Source organism: Sciurus vulgaris (assembly GCF_902686455.1).
Source record: "Sciurus vulgaris genome assembly, chromosome: 16".
Classification (NCBI taxonomy): Eukaryota; Metazoa; Chordata; class Mammalia; order Rodentia; family Sciuridae; genus Sciurus; species Sciurus vulgaris.
In genome coordinates this window covers 18,526,242-18,548,918 of record NC_136477.1, presented here as the reverse complement: position 1 = coordinate 18,548,918, position 22,677 = coordinate 18,526,242, and the positions used below count along the sequence as shown (strand labels likewise).

Below are 22,677 nucleotides of genomic sequence, written 5' to 3'. Positions count from 1 at the left end.
ATCTGCTAGGTGAAAATAGTCTCTCAAATGTTGTCATTTGAGATTTTCATGGGAAACTAAACATCCCACTACCACCACTGACTTTGACCTTAAGTGCAGGCTGTTGAGACACCATAAATGCTCAGCTTGGGCACGTTGTCATTAGTGATCTATGCAAGGCCCTCTCTTGTTAGATTTGTTTATTCCATTTTATTTACATGCCATTTCTTTTATATCTTAGTGATTTGCAAAATGTGTATTATTTTGCAGAGCATATGTTGTAGTGTAAGAGCTGGTATTTCCTGTTCTGTGAATGTTTGCTTATATATTTTGCCAGTTTGACTATTGGATTATTAGTCTTTTCCTATTGATTTGTAGGTGTTCTATAAAGAAGGTAGTAAGTCCTTTACCTCTGATTTGCAAAATTGTTTTCCATTTGTCTTCTGACCTTGCTTATGGTGATTTTTTTTTTGTTTTGTTTTGCTATTGTTACTTTTATTTTTAAAATTATTTTAAATTTATTTTTTGGTACTGGGGCTTGAACACCCCCAGCCCTTTTAATATTTTATTTAGAGATAGGGTCTCCCTGAGTTGCTTAGGGCCTTGCTAAGTTGCTGAGGTGATTTGAACTCTGGATCTTCTTGTCTCAGCCTCCTGGAATCATAGGCCTGCACCACCACACCTGACCCTATTATTGCTTTTAGAATTAAAGTCCAAATTCCTTCCCACATGGCCCTGAATGGTTCATCCTTTGCCTCTGATCCTCTGACTTCCTCTCCCTTCACACTCTGCCTCTTTAACACCACAAGCTCATTGCTGTCTCTCAAGTGAGTTATGAACCCTTTTGTGTCTTATGCTATAAATATTAACTCCTATTAATTGTACACATTAATGAGTTTCACTGTGACATTTCCGTACACTCGCATGTCACTGCCTTCTCTTGCCCTCCCCTCTCCCATCTCTGTGTCTCCTTCCCCAACCAGATGGTTCCTGTCTATGAACATTATTTTTCAAAATTAAATTTAATTTTTTTATTAAATTTTTAAAAATTCATCCATTATGAACACTCTTTAAAAGGGACTTTTGTCTTTGCACTTCCCCTGCATGAAATGCTCTTCCTCTTCTCCTCTCCTGGTCTAATGAATGCTACTCCTCCTTTAGATTCCATCCTCTTCTTCCAGGAGGCCTTCCCTGAACCCCCGCCCAGGACCCTCTCTCCTGTTTAGCACCATCTCCCCAGCACCTAGCCCAGCACATGGCTCATAATAACTGCTCAGCAAAAAAAAAAAAAAAAAAAAAATGCTCAGCACATGCATGCTGAGCCAATGAATCACTACAGTGTCAGGAGATGACAGCCCGGCTGAACTGTTAAAAAACTTTTATTAAAATGTCCAAGAAGTACATTAATGTCCACAGTGTCAGATATCACAGACCCACGGAACACTGCAGCTCACAGCAAAACCAGCAGAACCCAAAGCTCGTCACACGTACACACATTCATACGTATGCCACACATGTGGCACACGCAAACACACGCACATCCCAAAGGGAAAGAGCAAAAGACAGACTCCCACTTTAGAAATGACCAGAGCCCCCTTCCACCATGGAGCTGGGGGAGCAGAGGGTAAAGGGGCCTAAGGGTAGGGAGCACCAAAAAGACCCCCAAGAAGTTGAATCCCCAGCCTCCCCAAACACAGGATAATTCTTTTGTGAGGTGGGTGGCTGAAGATGTGTTGTTATTATTATTATTATTTTAAATCAATAAGTGTTATCAAAGTAAGAAGACAAACCTAGAGCTTTCTCAACAATAATAACAATAAAAGGGAACAGTGACTAATGTCTATAGCAGAGAAGGTTAGACTGTGGTCAAGGGTAAGGTCCAATTTACACTTCTCAAGCATTTCTTAAATCTGAGTGTGGTGTGTGTGTGTGTGTGTGTGTGTGTGTGTGTACACACACACACATAACAAAGAGCCAGGTGCAGTGGCACACACCTGTAATCCCAGTGACTCAGGAGGCTGAGGCAGGAGGATCATGAGTTCAAAGCCAGTCTCAGCAATTTATCGAGGCCCCAAGCAACTCAGAGAGATGCTGTCTCTAAATAAAATATAAAAAGGGCTGGGAATGTGTCTCAGTGACTAAGTGCCCTTGGGTTCAGTCCCCAGTACAGGGGGAGAGAGAGAGAGAGAGAGAGAGAGAGAGAGAGAGAGAGAGAGAGAGAGAGAGAGAGAGAGAGAGAATGTTTTCACTGTCTTCCTCTAAAGTAAAGAGCAGTATCTGGAGTCAGACAGAAGCAGACCAAACTATTCCTTTGGTCTTGGCCACGACTTCAATTCTGTGCCTTTCCCTTGTATATATGAACCTCAGTTTTGTCATATAAAATGAGAAAATGATGGTTTCTAAGTCACTGGGCTATTGAGAAGATTCAAGATAGTAAGTCCTTAGCATGGTTTCTATTCCATAGTTGTCAATTCTATTATTTCCCAGGAGTGATATAGGCTCAGTTAACACATTTCTATCTCTACTGAGCCCTAGGTAGACCATGCATTTGCTTTTATTTCTTTCATGCAGAGGGCCATTCTCCACTATGATTTTAAACATGAATTCACAAATTTTCACTCAGGCTGAAGGAATTGAGAGTAGACAACGAACATGGAGAAAAAGTTCCAATCTTTCCTGCTAGAGATCAGGGAGCTGGGCCTTGTTTCTGGCTTGGGGAGGCCTTTTACAGGTCATGGATTTAAGGGAGGAAGTCTAGGAAAGATGTTCCCACCTGAAAAATTTAAAAATACGAGAGAAAAATGTGTGTATGTGTGTTTGTGTGTGTATGTGTGTTTCGGTTTTAACACTGTGCATCTCTCTGTGACTGTAGGTAGGTGTTAATACTTCAAGTTTTAAGCATTTCTATTCCACCAGGCAATGGCCGGACATGGGGGAGGGGTGGGATCCACAGCAGGGATACTACCAATGTCTGCTTGAGGGATAGGTAGGTGCAGGAACTGGGTTAGAAAACCTGGCACCTCCCTTGTCCAGGAAGGAGGTTCTTTGTCTCCCTGAGAGATGGAGGGGGAAGAAATCTGGGCTTATCTAGCCCTAAACATCCTCTCATTTGTGTGTGAGAGATTCATCACACACGCAAAACCACCAAATCTCAGCACTGGACTAGACCTGGGAGGGTAAGCAATACACTTCCCCTCCAGCACTGCATATTGCTCTGAATATCCTCCCCCCTAACTCTGAGGGCATGGAGGGTGGTTTTTCTAAAACCTTAGAATTCACAACACATGGGAGTTCCACACTGTGTTTACACACCAAAATCAAAGACTGAACTTGGGCTGAAGTCCAAGGTGAAGGAAGAACTGTCATCAAGTTCAAGCAGTGTGCTTCTGTTTAGCCTTCTACTCCCAAAGCTGGTGACCTTAAGCAAAGGCTTCACCCTGGATTTAGGATAACCAACCATTTACTAAGCCTGAATCTCTGGTGTGAAAAGCAATCCTTTAGCTCAAATCCAAACATACATTGTTGCACTCACATGAAACCCTTATTTCAACACCTGGCAATCAGCCCAACAAACAAAAGACTGAACCTAGGCAAAGAATGATCTTTGCTAATTACACTTCCCTTGGCTGGGAGATGCTCCCAGATTTCAGTCTGACAAAAATGGACTTTTCAGACACGTGGCTACACCTGCCAAGAGGACCTTGTGTATGTATGAAAGAGGAGAGAGGAGCTTTTTACAAAGGATTATGTGTGGGGGGTGTGGCTTGGGGCTCAGGGATTTCCGGACCCTCTTGTTTCTCTCTGGGCTCTGTCTCCCCAGGTGAAGCTCCAGAGCAGGTGTGGGAAAGGGGGCTGTGCTTTCTTTTGCCTGGTTCTTCAGCAGAAATTCCCTTCATCCTTTTCCCAGTCCTCCGCCGGGTGTTTCTTGTGTTTTCTGCGCTCCTTGCGTGATTTGTGGTGGCGATGCTGGTGGTGATGCTGGTGGTGGTGATGGTGCCTCCGCATCCGATGTGACCGTCTGGCTGCAGGAAAGTGAGAGAGAAATGGAAAAAGGCACAAGTTGATGAGAGCAGGGTGGCTGGATGCAGTGGGTCTCCCAGATGGAAGGAACGTGGGTGGGCTGGTAAATTCTCACTTATCTGCAAGGCTGTATTACCAGGCGACATTATGCCAGATCTACATGGGTAATAACAGGCTGTTTTAATCAGATGACACGAACGGTTGTAAATCTGTGTTGGTGTCTCTGGAGGCAGCCACTTACGTTTGGTGCAGACAATTTGGGGCCGGTCCCATTTGCCATTGCTCCGACACCGGATGGTAGCCACATGGTGCTGGGCAAATCCTTCATCACACTGATAGCGTACAATGGCATGGACATTGTACTTGGCCTTGCGGGCACCAACAAGCGAGGCATTCTCCACCGCTGGAGGGGGACCACATAGCACTGGGGACAGAGGAACCTCCAGTTAGAGAAGTGGCCCAGATTAGGGTTAAACTAGTTTTATGTGTTGTTGGGAATAATGTTTCCCTCAGCAGGTCAGCAGCTGTGATCTCACAGGGCTAGAAGTTACTATGCCTGTCTCTGTCTCTTCTACCCAAACCAGGAGCTCCTTAGGAGGAGAAATCTTCATAATGAACTTTGCCAAGTACATGGCATGATGGTAATGAAAGAGATGGAGGCAAGAAAAAATTATTTGAAGCCAGGCCTGGTGGTGCACACCTATAATCCCAGCAGCTTGGAAGACTGAGGAAGGAGGATTACAAGTTTAAAGCCAGCCTCAGCAACTTAGCAAGGCCCAAAACAACTTAGTGAGACTCCGTCTCAAAATAAGAAAGAAATAAGGGCTGAGGGATAGAGCTCAGTGGTAAAGTGCCCCTGGGTTCAATCCTTGGTACAAAAAAAAAAAAAAAATTATCTGGTATGGTAAGTGCTATACTGCTCAGTGGTCCAGCACTCGCCTAGCACACATGAAGTCCTGGGTTTAATATCCATGCTGGAAAAAAAAAGAATAATTATCTGAGCAAATGAAAGGGGAGAAAGGACATGAAAATAGGCAAAGAAATGGAAGCAAGAAGAAATGAAAATATAAGAGAAAGGTGGAGAGAAGAATGTGTGCAAATGATTTCCTACATATGTAAAGAGTTCTTAAACTGTGATGTGGATATAGCTCAGTGGTACAGTGCTTGCATAGTATGCATGAGGTCCTGGGTTCAATCCCCAGCATTGAAAAGAAAAAGAAAAAGAAAAAAAGTGAAAAAAAAATCAATAAAACTAACAAGCAACAGAAAGTTGGGCAAAGGAGATGAATTGGCTTATCACAGAAAAAAACACAAATAGCTTGTCAACATATGAACAGTTGGTAATTCTCATCCTTAAAGAAGTGCAAGGGGCTGGGGTTCTAGCTCAGCGTAGAACACGTGCTCCGCATGCGCGAGGCCCTGGGTTCCATCCCTAGGGCCTCCCCCGAAAAAGACATGCAGACTGAGATAACAGTGAGATGCCATTTTTCACCATTTAGGCGAACAAAGAACAAAATGAGTGAGCATGGGCAGGATCGGCCAGGGTGGTGAAACAGGATTCACTGCTGGCTGCGGAGAACTGGGCTGGGCTGCCATTTGCGCACTTGAAGACAATAAACCAACGAGCACACGTGGCCGGAAGGCAGAGGGAGCGAGGTGCAGGTACCTGTGCCCTTCTTGCAGACGTAAGGGAGGTTGTAGTTGCAGGGAACGTCATTCCAGCGACCGCTCTCGTGGGCCACCATCACCACGCAGTCCTCCCCACCCGCGAAGAAATTGTCCGGCTGGTTCTCACGCCAGTTCTCATATTGCTGCAGGAAGAGGGGGTTGCTGCAGGTTCAGGGGACCCGTGTCCCAGCCCTGCCTCCTCAGACCTGCAGGCACTCAGTGTTCCCATCTCTACAGTGGGCCCTCTCCTGCCTGTTGGAAGGGTGGCGGCCACCATGACCTGAGCCACATCCCTCTTCTGACTGGAAGCCTGCAGCATCTCCCACTCTGATCTTCCTGCTTCCTGCTCACTTGTCCCCATCCCCAGCTTCCCACATGAGTCACTGTTAAACAAGTAGCTGAACAAAAGGTGACCTCCACCTGGAAGTCCAGGAGGGCTTCTCTGAGGAGGCAGCAGGAGAGCTGAAGACTCAAGGATGCAAAGGATTCAAACAGGGAACAGTGTTTAAACAAAGGGAACAACAACTGCAAAGGCTCAGAGGCAGGAACAGAACCAAGGCAGGGGGAGGGCGCTTGCTGGAGTGAGGGTATGGCCAGAGAATGGCAGTAGAGAGGAGGTGGATTTTTTGATAAAATCATGATCTATACACCAAACTTACCATTCTAACCACTTTTAAATTCACTAGCATTAATTACATTCACAATATTGTGTAACTATCACGATCATCTATTTCTAGAACTTTTTAATCACAACAAACAAAAATTTTGTACCAATTAAGGAAAAACAACTCCCATTCCCGTTGCCCCAAGCTGCTGGCAAATACTAATCTACTTTTTGTCCCTATAACTTTACCTACTCTGGATGTCATATACAGTGTGTGGCCTTTTATGTCAGGCTTATTTCATTGTTTTTTGTCTTGTACTAACTAGGGATTGGACCCAGGGACACTTTACCACTGAGCCACACTCTCAGCCCTTTTGATTTTTTATTTTGAGACAGGGTCTCCTGAAGTTGCTAAGGGTCTTGTGAAGTTGCCGAGGCTGGCCTTGAACTTACAATTCTACCTCAGTCTCCCGAGTCACTGGGATTATAGGTGTGCGCCACCGTGCCCAGCTTTGCTGATGTTTTTAAGGTTCATCCATGTTGTAGTATCCATGTATAAGGAGTTTATTCTTCTTTACAACTGAATAATATTCCGTTATGGATGGACCACATTTTAGTTATTTGTTTGTTGATGGGCATTTGGGCTGTTTCCACTTTTTGGCTACTGTAATTAGGGATACTGTGAACAATAGGGTACCACTGTGTTTGAACGTCTGTCTTTCAATTCTGTTTACTTTTGAAGCGCTGGGGATGGAATCCAGGACCTTGGGTAGGCTAGGCAAGCATTCTACCATTGAGCCACGCCCTCAGTCCCTGAGGTGCGATTCTTTGAAGGTTCCCATGTACCAGGGTTTCCTTCGGGGGTGATGAAAATGTTCTGGAACTAGATGGAGGTGTTGGTTATAATATTATGAATGTTACTGAAATGCCACTGAATTGTACGCCTTAAAATGATTTTTTTTGGTATATAAATTTCACCTCAACTTTTTTTAACCCCAGCCAGATATGCTGGCTCCACCTGTTTTGCAGCTACTCAGGAGGCTGAGGGGGAGGATCACTCTCCTGGGGGATTCCAGACCAGCCTGGGCAACATAATGAGACCGGTCTTAAAACAAAAACAAAAATCAAAACCAAAAACACAAAAAAAGAGTTTGGTTTCCAGACCGAGAGGAGGGGCAGGAGATGGTAGCAAATGGCTGCAGGGATCCAGGTTAGAGAAGATGGAAGTTTCAAAGGGAGAGGGATGTGGAGAAGTGGGACCATTTGAGCGACAACCGCTAGGAGACCAGGCTGAGTGACCAAGAGGGGTCAGACCCAGGCGTGGGTTTGCAGCTTCAGCAACTTGGTGGGCGGGCCATTTCCTGGCTGGGGAAGTCAGGGTGAATATTGGGGCCTCACTGAAGCTTCTTCACCAATGGCAGCATCTCAGAGCCCCTGGGGACCTTTGATGACCACTAGCAGTGGTTTTGCACAAGAGGGTAAACGGAGGCCAGGGGGCCCCGCCCAGGCGGCTCAGCGGCCTGAGGACAGGGACCACCACTCACCAGCCCGGTGTTGTCGGTCCACTGGAAGTCCCGTTCTACGATCCTGTCGTTCAGGCCGATCCACGTGTTTTCGTGCCCGAAGCCTGCGGGGCGGGGGCGGGGGTCGTGAGGGCTGCGCTCCCAGCCTGGGGCGCGGAAAGCACTTGTCCCCTCTCCCGGCCTGGAGGGGCCTGGGCGCGGAGGGGAAAGAGGGAGGAGGTGGGAATGAGGGGGGCCGGGGCGTGAGTACCAGACCCAGGGGGACCCAGAGGAGGCTGAAGGCGGAGTGACCCCCAGGTGGCCGGACCCGTGTGGGGAGGAAGGGGAGAGAAGCGGGAGCGCGGGGGGGGGGGGGGGGGCTATAGAGGTGGGGGGAGTGCGCAGCCCCCCAGATCGGGGAGGGGGAGGAGCAGGGGAGAAGCAGGAGCCCCTCTCCAGCCTGGCTGGGGGCCAGAGGCGGCCTCCTCACCCCACCTCACAGCCGCCCCCGGCTGCCTCTTACCTGGGGCTGGGGGCGGGGCACTCAAAGGGCTGCCGTTGGGTTCCAGTGTTTTGGGGATACCGGGGATTGAACCCAGGGCACTCGAGCACTGAGCCCCATCCCAGTCCTATTTCGTGTTTTATTTAGAGACGGGGTCCCACTGAGTTGCTGAGGCTGGCTTTGAACTCGCGATCCTCCTGCCTCAGCCTCCCGAGCCACTGGGATTACAGGTGTGCGCCTGCGCTTGGCTTATTTGTGGCATAAACAGGGAGAAGCTGGAATAAACATAGCACTGTCCCATTTTTGCCGGGAGAGAGTAAGGAAGAGGAGCCGCCCAGGGGCCAGCGCGGGACAGGGCAGGAGAGAATGAGCAAGAAGAGGCCCCGGTGGATGAGCATGTGGGAGCACATGGAGGCAGAGGAGGGAGAGGAACGGGCGGAGCAGAGGATGAGCAGTGTAAGAATCAGCTGGGGACCCGAGGCACGGAAACGTGAAGGAACAACGTGAAGAAACGAATGGATGAACAAATGGCAGAAGGGGTAATGAATAAATCAATAAGTGCCAGGTTTAATTAATGCCACACTCTCTTCTCTAGGTCTCTGCAGAAATGGGTCCTCATTTCATCCCGTGCCTCACAGATGCACCCTCATGGCCCTCTGTCACCTGGCCCTGTTCTATTTATCAGTGCTTATAGAACCCATTAAATTATAGTATGCAATATTATAATAAAGCATGGAGTGCTTAAATATTACAAGTGTGAAGTCATGTCATTTTATCTAATTAGATATTTACTTGTTGATCTATACCCCACTCCCAAGAGATCACTCCCTGAGGACAGAATAGTGCTCGCTCGCCTGATTGCAGGCACTGGTTGCAGTGCCTGATGTGACACACAGCGTGTTCTCCGTGAATACTTGGCAAATGGAAAAAGTGAGTGACGAATTAACAAATGAACTGCAGGCACGTATCTTAAGAAGTGTTCAGGGTTTGCACAGCTTTGGAGAAGTGACATTTTTGGGACCCTAAGGACATATCCTGGCAAAAGGACAAGTGCCACCCCTGCTCATCATGCTGGTCAGGGACCCCTCGCCCAGAGTCCCTACTGTTAATGAAGTTGTGCTCCTCAGGTGAGTGGACGCTGGTCAGGTGGCCAGCCCTGCGGCGACAGTCCCTCTCCGCATCCTCCCAGGCCCGCCGATGGGCAAAATAGCGGTAGCAGTGGCCCTGGAACTTGTGCCATCCACGGTCACAGCCTTCTGTATCTAGGAGGTGGGATAGGAGTGTGAGGCGGGGTCTGGCCTTGGTCCAAGGTCTGCCAGCCATGAGCACAGCCCTCTGCCACCACCAACCTAAGGTCTGTGTGGGTTGATGGTCCCTCACCCTAAGGACAGGTCCCTCTGTCCCTTCGCCTCCTCTCTCTCACATACGTTTCCTTGGGGCTGGGGCAGGGCTCAGTGGTGAGTGCTTGTTTAACACGAGAGAGGCCCAGGTTCCACCCCTGCACCACACACCCAAAGGTTCTTCACCTGGAAAATCCCCCCACCCCACCCTTCTCTTGTCCAGGCTGACATCTCTTTCTCTGATTGTCAGGGTCACTCCCTCTGTGAACATGTGGGCTCAGGAAATGGTCTTGGGAAGGCCTGAAATTTCCCTCCTGGCAAAGGGCTTAAACAGAATTTTTCCAAAAAATAAACAAATGGCCCACAGGCACATGAGAAGATGCTCAGCATCATCAGTCATTATGAAATGCAAATCAAAACCACAATGACATGCCACTTCAGACCCATTAGGCTGACATCATGACAAAAAAAAAAAAAAAAAAAAAAAAAAAAAAAAGAAAGAAAAAGAAAATTTGGCAAGGCTATGGAGAAACTGGATCCCGTGTCCCTTGTGCATTACTGGTGGGAATGTAAAATGGCACAGCTGCCGTGGAGAACAGTTAGCAGTTCCAAAAGTTAAATATAGAGTTTCCACAGGACCCAGGGATTCCATTTCTGATTACACACCAAAAAAAGGGGAAGCCAAGAATGGAAAATAGGTATCCAAGCAAAAACTTGCACGTGTTCACAGCACCATTATTCACATTTGCCATAAGAAGGCAGCAACCAAAGTATCTATCAAATAAGGAACATACAAATAAGCTGTAGTATGTCTACACAATGGAATATTATTCAGTCATAAAAAGGAATGAAGAGAGGGAGCTGGGGTTGTGGCTCAGTGGGCGAGCACTTGCCTAGCTCATGTGAGGCAATGGGTTCAATCCTCAGCACCACATAAAAAATAAACAAATAAAATAAAGGTATCATGTCCATCTATAACTAAAAATAGTTTTTAAAAAAAGGAATAAAGAGGAGGGAAGGGAAAGGGGAAGTACTGAGGAATGATATTGGCCAATTAAGTTGTTACATTGTGCGCATGTATGAATATGTAACAATGAATCCCACCACTATATACAGTTATAATGAGTTGACAAAAACATGGAAAAAATAAAAAATGCAGATAAAAAAAGGAATAACTGATTTATGTTACAATGTGGATAAATATTTAAAACACGGTAAGTTAAAGAAACTGAACATAGAAAGACAAGTATTGTATAATTCCATCTACATGAAATGTCTAGAACAGGCAAATCCACAAAGACAGAAAGCAGATCAGTGGCTGCCAGGTGCTTGGGATAGGAAAGACTGCTCATAGGGACAGGGTGTCCTGTGGAGGTATTGAAAAATCCTGGGAACTAGGTAGAGGTAATGGTGCTCAACATTGTGAATGTACTTAATCCCACTGAATTATACACTTTAAAACGTCTGATTCTAAATTATGTAACCAATTAACATCGGTGGGACTCAGCCATGGCAGCAGAGGCAGAGACCTGAAGCATGTCGGGGAAGCCTGTGACCAAGCACCCAACCCCACTGCTAGGAATACTTCCTGTTGGAAACTCACCTTTCTCGCAGAGGCTGCCCCCATAGCTGGGGAGGCAAAGGCAGACGAAGCCATTGACCTCGTCAATACAGGTGCCTCCATTCTCACATGGGCTGCAGACGCAGTCGTCAATGTCTGGCAAGGAGAGAGAGAGAGAGGGGGGACTAGTCAGAGTCAGCTTCTCCTTGGCTCAGAGCCCCCACAGCAAACCAGGCAGAAGATGGACTCGTGATTGTGCTATCTGTCCTGGGCCTGAGTCTGCACAGAAGGCCCAACGACTCTGCCACTAGGGGGTGGAGCCTCACATAATTAAAATACATTAGCATTTATGAGAGAAGATGCCTCTGTGTCGGCTGAATCAGGCCAAGATGTGCAGAACGTTCCCTCTGACCCCGGATGAGTAAAGGTTATACTCTTGCATTCAAACTCAGCAGAAATTCAGCTGGAGCCGGAGTTTAGATATTTGCAAGGACTTGTGGAATCAAAGCCATTTGCAGTAGAACTAAATATTCAATTGACCTCCTCTTCTACCAATCTCTGAAGAGTGCTTGAGGCACATAGGGCACTGGGACAGTCACTGCCCCTCTCTGAGATTCAGTTTCTCTTTTTGCAGAGCAATAATAATAATGGCACCTTCTAGGGGTATTCTAAATGAGGAGCCAATGAACGAGTTCAAGAAATTCCTTCATTTATATTCATGATTATGATTCTATACTTAGTAGTGTGATTGTGAAGTTAAGGAGATGATTCATAGAGCTCAAGAAATTATATCATTTACATTTATTGTTTTAAAAATGTTCATAATTTGTAGTATTTCTTCTGCTGGACTCTAGGATTAAGACCCAACAGTTGCAGTGAAGGTGCCTATATGCCTGCCTGCCCCGGAGAGGGTGAGATCACCCAGGGCCCTTTGCTGAGAGGAGTCTGCGCCAGAGCCACACTCCCAGGGTGAGGGCTCAGCTGTTAGAACTGGATTCCAGGAGTAGGAAGGCAAAGGGGCTTTTTGTGCGTGTGACCTCTTTCTTGTGAGTCTTGAGGGTGTGGCCACAGGGCAGACCCCCAGCCTCCGAGTCAAGCCAGTCCAGGCTCAGCGGCTGCTCCTGGGGCACTCACCGATCTCACAGTTCTCCCCGGCGAAGCCCTGGTCGCAGCTGCAGCCATACACGGTGCCGTTGGCGTTACAGGTTCCCCCATGCAGGCAAGGGTTGTTTTCACACGGATCTGAGGAAGCTGCAGGATGCATGGGTAGTGTGAGGAGGGCTGGGCCGCCAGGTCATGCAATGCATGGGATTCCGACCCCAGGTCCCCAAGGCCCTCCTCATCAAACTGTGCAGTACCCTCTGTAACGACCCCCAGCAGGTAGTCACCCACTTCCCCTTGCATGCCCCCAGGGATGAAGAGCTTACTTCTTTCAGGAACTGCCCCCAACCCTGAGCACTGCTCTGCCTGCAGCAAAGTTCTTCAGACTGAACTGGAATGGGACACTCAGTGACCACGACTTCCATGAGATTATCTCTGGAAGTCTCCTAGAACATGGGTTTAAGTGCCCTCCCCGACTTGTCCCCCTCTTTTGGACATGCCCTGCTCATAACTGTGCTTCTCAAAATAGGCCGCAGTGGACACAGGTTCCAGATGGGGTATGAATAGCACCAGAAATAATGAAGGCTGCTGAGTGTGGTGGCACATGCGTGTAACTCCAGTTACTCAGGAGGCTGAGGCAGGAGGATGGCAAGTTCAAGGCCAGCCTTGGCAACTTAGCAAGACCTGATCTCGAAACAAATTTAAAAATGGAGGGAGATGTAGCTCAGTGGTAGAGTGCTTGTCTACCATGAGTAAAGAAGCCCTGGGTTCCATCCCCAGCACCAAAGAAGAATAATTCTCTCCTACATTCTGCTGACTCAACCTCTTTTGATGCAACCTTAGTGGTTATAATGTGGAGAGATGATGGTGATAACCACAGACTGCAGAGTCTAACTCTGCCACTCACTAGGGAACCCTGAGCAAGTCACTGCTCTGGATTTCAGTTGCCTCATTTATAAAATGCAAATAAAAGTAGCTCACAACTTTCTTCCAGTCCTGACCACAATGCCATGTCCAGTTCTTTTGATAGCAGTCTGGGGATTCTTGAGGGGATGTCTCAGCATTGCTCACAAATGGGACTGGGTACCCAAGGGACATCCAGGAGTGTGGGTCCCTATACCCCTCCCCCATCATTTTCCAATTGGTTTCCCTGGAGGCAGGCGGGTCCCCAACTCTAGGGTTCCCTGGTGGGTAGTCTCCACCCACTCATAGACACTCCTCCCCTGAAGGCTGGGAAGGCTGGGTAAGGACCCCTATCTTACTCCAGTCACCACGATGCCTATAGGGGTAGCATCTGACCAGCCCAGTGCACACACTAAACCAAGGCCCAGAGAAGAGCAGGGCCTGGTTCAAAGCCACACAGCAGGACAGAGGAAGAGCCAAGACTGGCCTCCCAGTCTCCAGGAGCCCAGTTCAAGGTCCTCTCTCTAGCTCCTATAATCTGGAATTCATTTCTATTTTATCCTGGTCTGGGGATTCACAAGAAATTGAGGTGACATCATACAGTCACCTTCTCCCTGGTGTCCTGTTCTCTGCTCTTACTCTCCATAGACTGTTCTTTCCACAGCTGCCAGAGGGAGCTTATATAAACCTAGGCCCGGTCATGTCCCTCTGCCTAGATCCCCCCAGGGTTCCCCATTACCCTAAGAAGAAAAGCCAAAGTCCTCAACATGGTCCAAATGGCCCTGTGTGATCTACTCCAGCATCTCCTGCCCTGCCTCCTCTTCTTTCCCCCTTGCTTACTATGCTCCAGTCACAGTGGCCTCACTGGTCCTCCAACACACCAGGCATGGTCCTGCCTCAGGACCCTTGCACAGGCTGATTTCTCTGCCCAGAGTACTCTTCTCCTAGATCTCTTCTTGGCTCCTCCCTTATCTCCCTCAGACTTGCTCATTCATATTTCATCTGGTTTGAAAGGCCTTTCCTGTCCCCTCTAGCATTCACCTCGCCTCAGTTTCCTTTCTCCTTTATTCCTTTTTATTTATTTATTTTTGGGGGTCTTGGGGGTTGAACTTAGGGGCATTCGACCACCCAGCCACATTCCCAGCCCTATTTTGTATTTTATTTAGAGACAGGCTCTCGCTGAGTTGCTTAGTGCCTTGCTGTTGCTGAGGCTGGCTTTTATCCTCCTGCCTCAGCCTCCTGAGCCTCTGGGATTACAGGCATGCTCCACCGTGCCCGCCCTTTATTCCTTTTTAAATAGTTTGCTTATTTGTTTCTTTGCAGTGCTGGGGGTGGAACCCAGGGCCTCACATGCACCAGGCAAGTGCTCTACCACTGAGCCCCAGTCCCAGGCCTGTTTTGTCCTTATCACTTTTTAGCCTCCAGTGGATTGTACCCTTTTATTATGATTATTGTTTCTTGTGCATCTCTCTCCCTAGAGCAGTGCTGCTCCATATGGCAGCCATATATAGCCATTCATGCTTAAATTAATTATAATGAAATGAAAGTAAATGCAGTTCCTCAGTCATCTTAGCCATGTGCCAATCAGCACAGAGAGAGAACATTCCCACCCTTGGGAAAGGTCTACAGTGTTGCTCTAGAATGTCAGCTTTCAGGGGACAGAGGATTTGTTCTCCACCTAGGGCTCAGAACACAGCAGGCACACAATAATTAGATGCTAACTGGATGAAGACAGCAGCTGGTCATCTTGCAGGGGCTGATGCCTATTCCTGGGGTGGTGCCATGTGTCCCCAAGGCCAGTGAAGGGGAGGAGAATGAGGCCTGGGGTTGCACGATGGCCCTGGTGTGGCCCTGGCACGTGTGCACACACGTGGAGCTGCTGGGTGGCTGGACGTGTGCGCCCCGCCAGGTGCCCTGCGCTGCCGACACCTGCCTACAGACTGGCGGTGACTCAGTCGCTTGCTGATGCTGCATTTATTTTTGGCCTCATTAGCATTTCTGCTGCAAGCCCAAGGTGGGGAGGCTCCTGGGTCTCCCGGGCACTGCCCACCTCCCTCCACCTGACTGCAGCTGGCTTGAGTCTGGAGCCAAAATTCCAGCAAAGTTCAAGGCAGCCCCAGCCTCAGGTCCAAGGTCAGTTCCAAACACGATTTCCTTAGCACCTCCATGAGGTCCCTTTCCACCTCTCTATGCACTGGCTCTCTAGCTCCCCTGACACTGAGACTTCTTCCACTTTCCAGGACAGACCTCCCTGAAGCCCATCCCTTCTCTGCTCCCTCACTGGGTAAGCTCCTGACCTCCCCAGGACATCATGTATTTCTTTTATCCCAATGAACTTGGTATTGCCAATGAACTTAGCATCTTTCCACCGAGGGGTTGAGACAGAGACCCTGTTTTCAGATGGTCTGGATTTAAACTCAACTTCTTAGCTGCATAACCACACAAATCACTGACCTCCTTGTGCCTCAGCCTCCTCTCTGTAAAGTGAGAGTCACACTAGACCTTGTCCATAAGGCTGTGGTAAGGATTAACCAAGATAATTCCAGTTAAGTGTTTATGGAAAATAAATGATAGGTACCAGCTTTTTGTCCATAGATGCACCCTGCCCTTAATCTGCCTGCCTCCTGCAAATCTAAGGAGAGAGGCTCTGACCCCTGACACCACCCAGAGGTGACAGTGTGGGCATCTGCTATTTCCACCAAGACACTGCCTTCAAAAAAAAAAAAAAAAAAAAGGAGGGGGGGAGGAAGTTAAAAACAATTGTGTTAATAAGAATGTCTTGCAACTCAGAAAAAAGTGCTTTTTAATTAGCTTCTGTTTTTTTAAAGCTCATTTGGCCAAAAAAAGTTTAATTGAAAAAAATAAAAATAAAGCTCAACATGACAGTATCTTTTAAAAAGGGCCAGAATTTGCAGCTGAGTTGGGGGCTAACCTGGCTCCAGGGAGAACTGGTCAACAGCTTTCTCTGGGCTCTGCTGGGCAGAGAAGCGGAGACTTGGATGGACATGGGCTCCAGTTGAGGTGTGGCCGCTGATTAGCCAGGTCGTGACCGGCATGTGCAGAGCGGGCTGAGGCCACCATGCCCGACTTTTCTAGCATCCACTTTCTCTGGGACTAGAGGCCCTGCGATCCACACGGCTCCATCCCAGCTCCAATTCCTATTTGTTCAGGATGCCCTCCCTGCCGTGCCCCATCCCTCTGGCCCCACCTGGGAGGATCTGTACGAGGTTCTGTCTTCTCCAGATCTGGGGAATCCTTGAGGACCAATGTCCTCAGCATGACACGGCTTCATCCAGCTCAAACATGGAAGTGGACTAGGAAGTAAACTCATGCCCCAAATCGAATCTGTGCTGTGCTCCATGATTCCTTCCTTTGGCTACTGGAACACTCCCTGCATTTGAATGGACCAAGTGCAGCTTCCCCTCGTGGCCTTTGCCTACCCCTGTTCCTTTTCTTTCCAAAGTTCAACTCCACCTGCTGAGCTCTTGCCTAACATCATTCCTTGCTAGAAAACTTCCAGACCCCCAGGGACAACCCACCCTCCCTGCTCTGGGCTCCTCTGGTCTGTAGGCCCCCAGCCCTGACCACACTGAGAAGGAGGAGCCGTGGACTTGGAACTCACCCTCCTCGGTGCTTCCGTTTGTGGGGGTCCCTGGCAGGGCCAGCTCCTCTCCACTTGCTGCTTCTTCCCAGAAACCCTCCATACCTGGGCTCCCTGCCAGGACTTGCAGCTCGGACTCCTCTGTGCCCAGGGAGATGGGCAGCAGGGCGCTCGGGGAGTCCCCAGGCACTGCAGGCTCCCCCGAGGCAACCGAGGCAGCCTCGTCCACGCTGGCCACAGTGGTTGTCCAGGGGGGAAGAGCTGGGTCTCCGGGGGGGCTGCCCTGAGGTGGAGGGGCTGAAGGTCCTGCCAGTCCCTGGTCCACCATCTGGTCCTCTGGCTCTGGGTGGGGTTGGGAACTTGAGGGGGACAGTGTGGACATATCCAGGACCCCAAGCTTGGCTCCCTGGTCCAGTGATATAAGGGACGTTGCCATGCTTGTATCCACGATCACCTGAGGGCTCACGGTGGGGCTTTTAGCTCCTTCAACCACATGGGAGGCAGATTCCCAAATTCCATCACTGGAGGCTGGCGTGACTGTGGAGGCCCTGGGACCTCCAGTAGCTCTTCCATCTATAGCTGCCCAAGGCTCCAAACCAGGGATGATTTGAGACACCAAGAATACTCCATGGCCCCCCAAAGTTTCAGATGGGGAGCTGGTGTCTGGCAGAGTGGGCCAGGTGCCCAGCACCTCCTCCATGGTGGTCTGCAAGCTGGAAGTGGGGCTTTCTGCTGTGTTAATGACCCCAGGCTCAGACCCTGAGATACCTCGGACACCCGTGGGCTCACTGGCAGTCTCAGTGACAAAATCCACCGTCACATTCCTGTCCATGGGAGCCCACGGGCTGGACCTGGGGTGCTCAGCTTTGCTGAGCTCAGTGGGGCCGATTGCACTGATGTCTCTAAAGTCTGTCCCAGGGGAGTCAGGGCTGGCTCCAGCTTGTATGTCCATGGCTGCCTGTGAGGGGGTAATGAGACTTCCTGCCCCATGGCTGCCGAGTGTCGTGGCCGTGGTCTCTCCACCCTGTCCTGTTGGGCTCAAAGAGAGGGGCAGGGAATACACTTTGGTCTGTGAGGCTGTGGAGGCTGGGGCAGTGGTCATGGCCTCGCCATGGCCCTTGACCCCGCTGGCTTCAGAGGACACAGGTGTAGAGTGTGACACGAGCCACAGGCTGGGGGCACGCAGCATGGCCATGACAGGGAGGTCTGGGGAAGTGACTGAGGGGAGTGCCCCCCAGTGGGCAGTGCCGGAGTCTTCTGAGGGGCTGGAGGTCAGAACGGTGGACTCTGAGGGAGAATGGAACAGGTCGGGGGTGGCTGGCTTCAGGTTGGGGGCCTTCGCTCCCTCTAGCTTCAGGTCGGGGGCACTGCTGGGGCCTGGGGTGCTGGGTTGGATCATAGTCGGGGGCCACAGCCAAGGTTCTGGGAGGCTCCTGCCTCCAGAGGAACCTGCAGAACAGCAAGAATAATTATAATTATGACTCGAGAGCTGCTGAGCATCTCCTTGACCCTGGTCTAACAGGGGCTTCTGAGGCTGGGTGAGGTCAGGGGACCCAGCTGGGATTCATGGGTCCTCCCCCATCCTGAGTATAACCACGTCCACCCTCCTGGCCTTTAGATACCCAACCAGGTCTCACCTCCCACCCGAGCCCCCAAGACTCACCTGCTCCAGGCACATCCACCTCATTGGTCAGAATGGCCCAAGGACTCTGGCTCTGGCCACTTCCTGAGGCCTCTGTGACCAAGGGAGGCTCCACGTGATTCCCGGCTGGGGTGAAGGGCTGGGCACTGTCCTTGAGCGCCCCCTTCAGCCCTCGCTCTGGTTCTTGCTGTTGGAAGTGGCGCCCATTCAACCCTTTGAAACGTCCTTTCTTGGGTGTGGGGGCTGTTGAGGCCACCTCTGCGTGCGTTGTCTCTGCAGTGCCTGCCCCCATGCTGCTAGGGCTGGGAGCCACAGTGCTTGGCCACACTGCCTCGGTGGGCCATGAAGCCAATGCAGAGTCCCCAGGGGTAGAGCTAGGGGTCTCTGGAGACTCCCAATCCTCTGCCAAGTGTAGGGGCTCTTCTTCCCCACTGGAGACCAGAGGCTCTTGGAAGTCAGGAGTGACCACCTCCTCCTCCCCCAGGTTGGGCTCCAGCTCTCCAGCTGGAGGCTCCTCTGCTGACAGAATCTCCCCTTCATCCCCAGATGAGGGGGTCTCTGGGTCTCCATGTTGTGGAGTGGGATGATGAGCTATGGGAGAAAACAGAAAGAGTGTGTTAGCCCCACTGCCAAAGAAGTACTGCTTGAATTCTACCCACATTCCTACATGCTTTGACACAGACCATCTGTGCATCTCTGTCTCTCTGAGCTTCCCCAGCCTGAGAGAAAAAGGCTCGAAGTTATCACCTCCACTATTCAGGCTGGGCCAGACCCAGCCCACTGTCAAGGTCAGGGTCAACTGGTCACAATGAGGATTCAATAGACAGCCTGGTTCACGGGAGAAGCTCAGGCAATGTCCAACTTTCTGAGATCTTATAAGCCTGTGGAGGGACGCAACTTTCTTCCTTTGGGGATAGGTGGCGTCCTGCAGGCGTGACCCGCCCACCAAGGGTACTATTTTTGCATCTAGGTCTGGGAACAGCTTACACAAAGGACTTGGCCTCTAGGGGTTGAGGTCTGCACCTTCAGAAGCTGTGGCCTCATGGCAAAGGCAAATGTCATCCACCCCTGCTGCGACACCGCCCAGGGTCCCAGCTAGTGAATCGAGGCAGAGGCATTGCCTTTTACCTCCCCCACAGGGGTTGTGCCCATGGAGTGGCTCCGGGTAGGATGTGCTTCACCTAGGAGCGTTTTTTAGGAGTCTAACGCCTCGGGACTTAAAGAACTATATATAGCCCTTCGGGGGAAAATGTGACTCCTCTCCTGGGGGTAGGCCCTCTTAGGGGTCAGGTCTTTCCCCCAGAGCCAGGTAGCTAAGTAAAGACCTGTCCGGGGCGTGGCTGTCGGCCGGGGCGTGGCTTATCACCATCTATTTCCACGCTTCTTGTAGGTCTTGGCAACAAAGCGAAGCTGTTAGGGGTGCGGCCTTCACCACGTACACACCCTCCGGTGCCTGGCCACTGGGGACACACCGGGGCGGGGCCTGTGGGCGGGGCCTCGCACGCACCTCGGAAGCAGTAGGCGTCAAAGCGCGAAGCTGGCGCCGGGAAGCCGGTGCGATTGGCAAAGCGGTAGACGGTGCGCACGCCGGGGGTGGGTCCCCCGCAGCGCCGTCGCGGCGTCTGGATCGGGTAGCGCACGCTGCCATCGGCCAGCCAGCCCGGGTCGCACTGGTCCAGACCCTCGTGCCAGGCCAGGTGCAGCTGTCCCACGGAAGCCAGCGCTGCGCCCTGGCGGCGGCACTGGGCACGCGCGCCGGCTAGCGTCAGGCGGCGGGCGGGGCCCACGTAGAAAACCTCGCCTGTGGGAGGGGGCGGACTGAGGTGGGGGACCTTTCTCTGAGTCCGGCAAGGAGGTCCCAGGCAAGATAGCCCGACTGGCCCGATAAGGGTGGAGGCTAAGCGAGGGGGGCCAACCGCAGCTGTGCTTCCCGCTCGCCAGTCTCGTCGTCCTTAGCCCTCGTTGGGCACTAACCAGAGAAAGCTAAAGCTTATTACCAATGACAAATGTAATCGGGGTCCTTGAGCAAAGCGGGCTTCAAAGAGAGGGAGGGGCTCAGTGAGGGGCTTTCAGAAGAAGGGAAGAGGACAGGAAGGGAGAGGAACCCAGAGGATTGGGGAGAGGGGCTCAAGGAGGGACGGAAAGCTCTAGGAAGAGGTAGGCCCAGGTCTTGGTGCAGGTTTTGAGAGCTGCATAGACTTAGGGAGAGGCGGGGATTTGGGAGAGTAACAGATTCAGCGAGAGGTGCGGGTAGGGCCCTGCCACTCCCCAGACTTACCTCCCAGCTCCCGGGCGAAGCAGTACACGTCGTAGAGTTCCTGTGGGTCTCGCCTCCCGTAACTCCTAACTCCTGGAAGGCTGCTACGGTCACCATAGCAACCAGGACGGGACTGGGTGATAGGATACCTGACAACACAAGGGGCGGGGATCCCTTCTCCGATGTGTGTTCCTGGAGCCCCCCGTAGAGCCTCTTTCTCCAGGGACTAGCCCTCCATCTCCCCACCCCGTGTCCCCCCTCACCGAACAGTGCGGTCAGAGAGCCAGCCAGCATCACAGTTGTCAAAGCCATCTTCGAAGGCAGCCTGCAGATGCCGAGGGGCTGCAATGGTGGCCGAGCTGCGACGGCACGCTTCCTGGGCTTCAGCAAAGGTGAGCGCATAGCGGTCCCGGGCTGCCCGGTAGTGGAACACAACACCTGTCGGGGAATATCCAGGATGGGGGGGTACTTATGCCAGAATCTTCAAAAACAGACCTCCCTTTGGCAGAATGACACTCCCCACCCAGTCTGTAGTTAACAGGCCTGCAGCGCTACAGTGCCGCCTACCACATGCATTTACTCAGGGTCAGGCACAGCGCTAGGATGATGGTGACGAGTCGGATCGCTCCGCCTCCACTTTACAGGTTAGGAAACTCTAATAACAATGGCCAGAATGAGCTTGAACTTGTCAAATGTCTTCTAGGTAAAAAACATTTATAAGCACCACCTCATTGAACTCTTACAACAATCCTGTGATTGATTATTCCAGAAGAAGAAACTAAGGCTCAGAAAAATTTCATTGACCCGTGTTACATGGCAAAGTATGAGGCAAACTTCAAACGCAGGAATATCTGAGTTCAAAGATAGCATTCTTCAGGCCTGGGGTTAGGCCCTGGAGATGGCAGGAGGCACAGAGGAGGGTGAAGAGAGATTTTGTACATGTGCCAATAGCAGAAGCACAGGCAATAACAGACCAAGTGTGGATCTTGCCCTGCCTGGGAATGGGTTATGGAGGTCTTCCTGGAGGAGGTGACATATAAACTAGGATGTGAAGCACCGATAACCGGCTCTGCATAACTCAAATTCTGATTTAGAGATGAAAGAAATGGCTGAGCAAGATGAAGAAACTGAATATTTTGCCTAGAAGGAGCTGTAACATCAGCATGAAGTTGACAAGTAGATGCTCAATAAACATTTGGCTGAATGAATGAAACCCAACAACCCCAGAGGTGTAATTCACTTCCTTCTCCACCAGTTAGTGGGGTTTTTTCCCCTCAAGGTTTATCAGTTTTGAGGAGTCCTGTGGAGGGAATGATCGGTTGACCCCATAACACATTCAGTCATTACACAGTAGGGTGACTTTAGCAAGCAATTTTGCATTATATATTCAAAATAAAGAGAGGATTTTGAATGTTCTCACCACAAGAAATGATAAATCCAATGTGATGGATGTGTGGATTACCCTGATTTGATCATTACACAATGCATAAATGCATCAAAACATCACATTGTGCTGTATAAATATGGACAATTACTATGTGTGATTCAAAACTAAGAATAAAGTAGGGGCTGGGGTTGTGGCTCAGTGGTAATGTGCTTGCCTAGCTTGGGTGAGGCACTGGGTTCCATCCTCAGCACCACACAAAAATAAATAAGTAAAATAAAGGCATTGTGTCCATCTACAACTAAAAAATATTTTTAAAAATCTAAGAATAAAGCCAGAAAAACTATATGGCAAGACACTGTGTCCTGATTTCAGTTTGGGGGGCAGACCTAAGTCCTAGGACAGTAGATTCAGGGAGTTGTCCAAGGTCAATGTGAGGGAAGGGAAATAGATTCCTTGGTAGGAGTCAACACATTTTTTTTTTTCCTTTCTATTTCCCCCAACTCTGGCATTGGGGATTGAACCCAAGGGTGCTCTACCACCAACCTACAGCCTCAGCCCTCTTTCATTTTTCAATTTTGAGGTAGGCATCTTACTAAGTTGCTGAGACTGG

At 50.1% G+C, this 22,677-nt stretch overlaps 1 protein-coding gene across 2 annotated transcripts in view; it reads right to left on the bottom strand.

Annotated features, from left to right (window-relative positions):
* Positions 1-1,340: 1,340 nt before the first annotated feature.
* NCAN (neurocan) overlaps positions 1,341-22,677 on the bottom strand; it is a 28,660-nt gene continuing 7,323 nt past the window's right edge. The window contains exons 4-15 of one of the 2 annotated variants that reach the window (XM_079116681.1): positions 20,944-21,118; positions 20,702-20,829; positions 19,931-20,224; positions 18,445-19,014; positions 16,803-18,230; positions 12,311-12,427; positions 11,219-11,332; positions 9,379-9,537; positions 7,816-7,898; positions 5,666-5,810; positions 4,241-4,423; positions 1,341-3,997 (exon numbers count right to left, since the gene is read on the bottom strand). In XM_079116681.1, the coding sequence (XP_078972807.1) occupies positions 3,714-3,997; positions 4,241-4,423; positions 5,666-5,810; positions 7,816-7,898; positions 9,379-9,537; positions 11,219-11,332; positions 12,311-12,427; positions 16,803-18,230; positions 18,445-19,014; positions 19,931-20,224; positions 20,702-20,829; positions 20,944-21,118 (3,680 nt within the window). In that variant the 3' untranslated portion in view covers positions 1,341-3,713. Of the gene's footprint in view, positions 4,002-4,240; positions 4,424-5,665; positions 5,811-7,815; positions 7,899-9,378; positions 9,538-11,218; positions 11,333-12,310; positions 12,428-16,802; positions 18,231-18,444; positions 19,015-19,930; positions 20,225-20,701; positions 20,830-20,943; positions 21,119-22,677 lie in introns of both variants that reach the window. The other variant, XM_079116682.1, reaches the window with a different exon arrangement.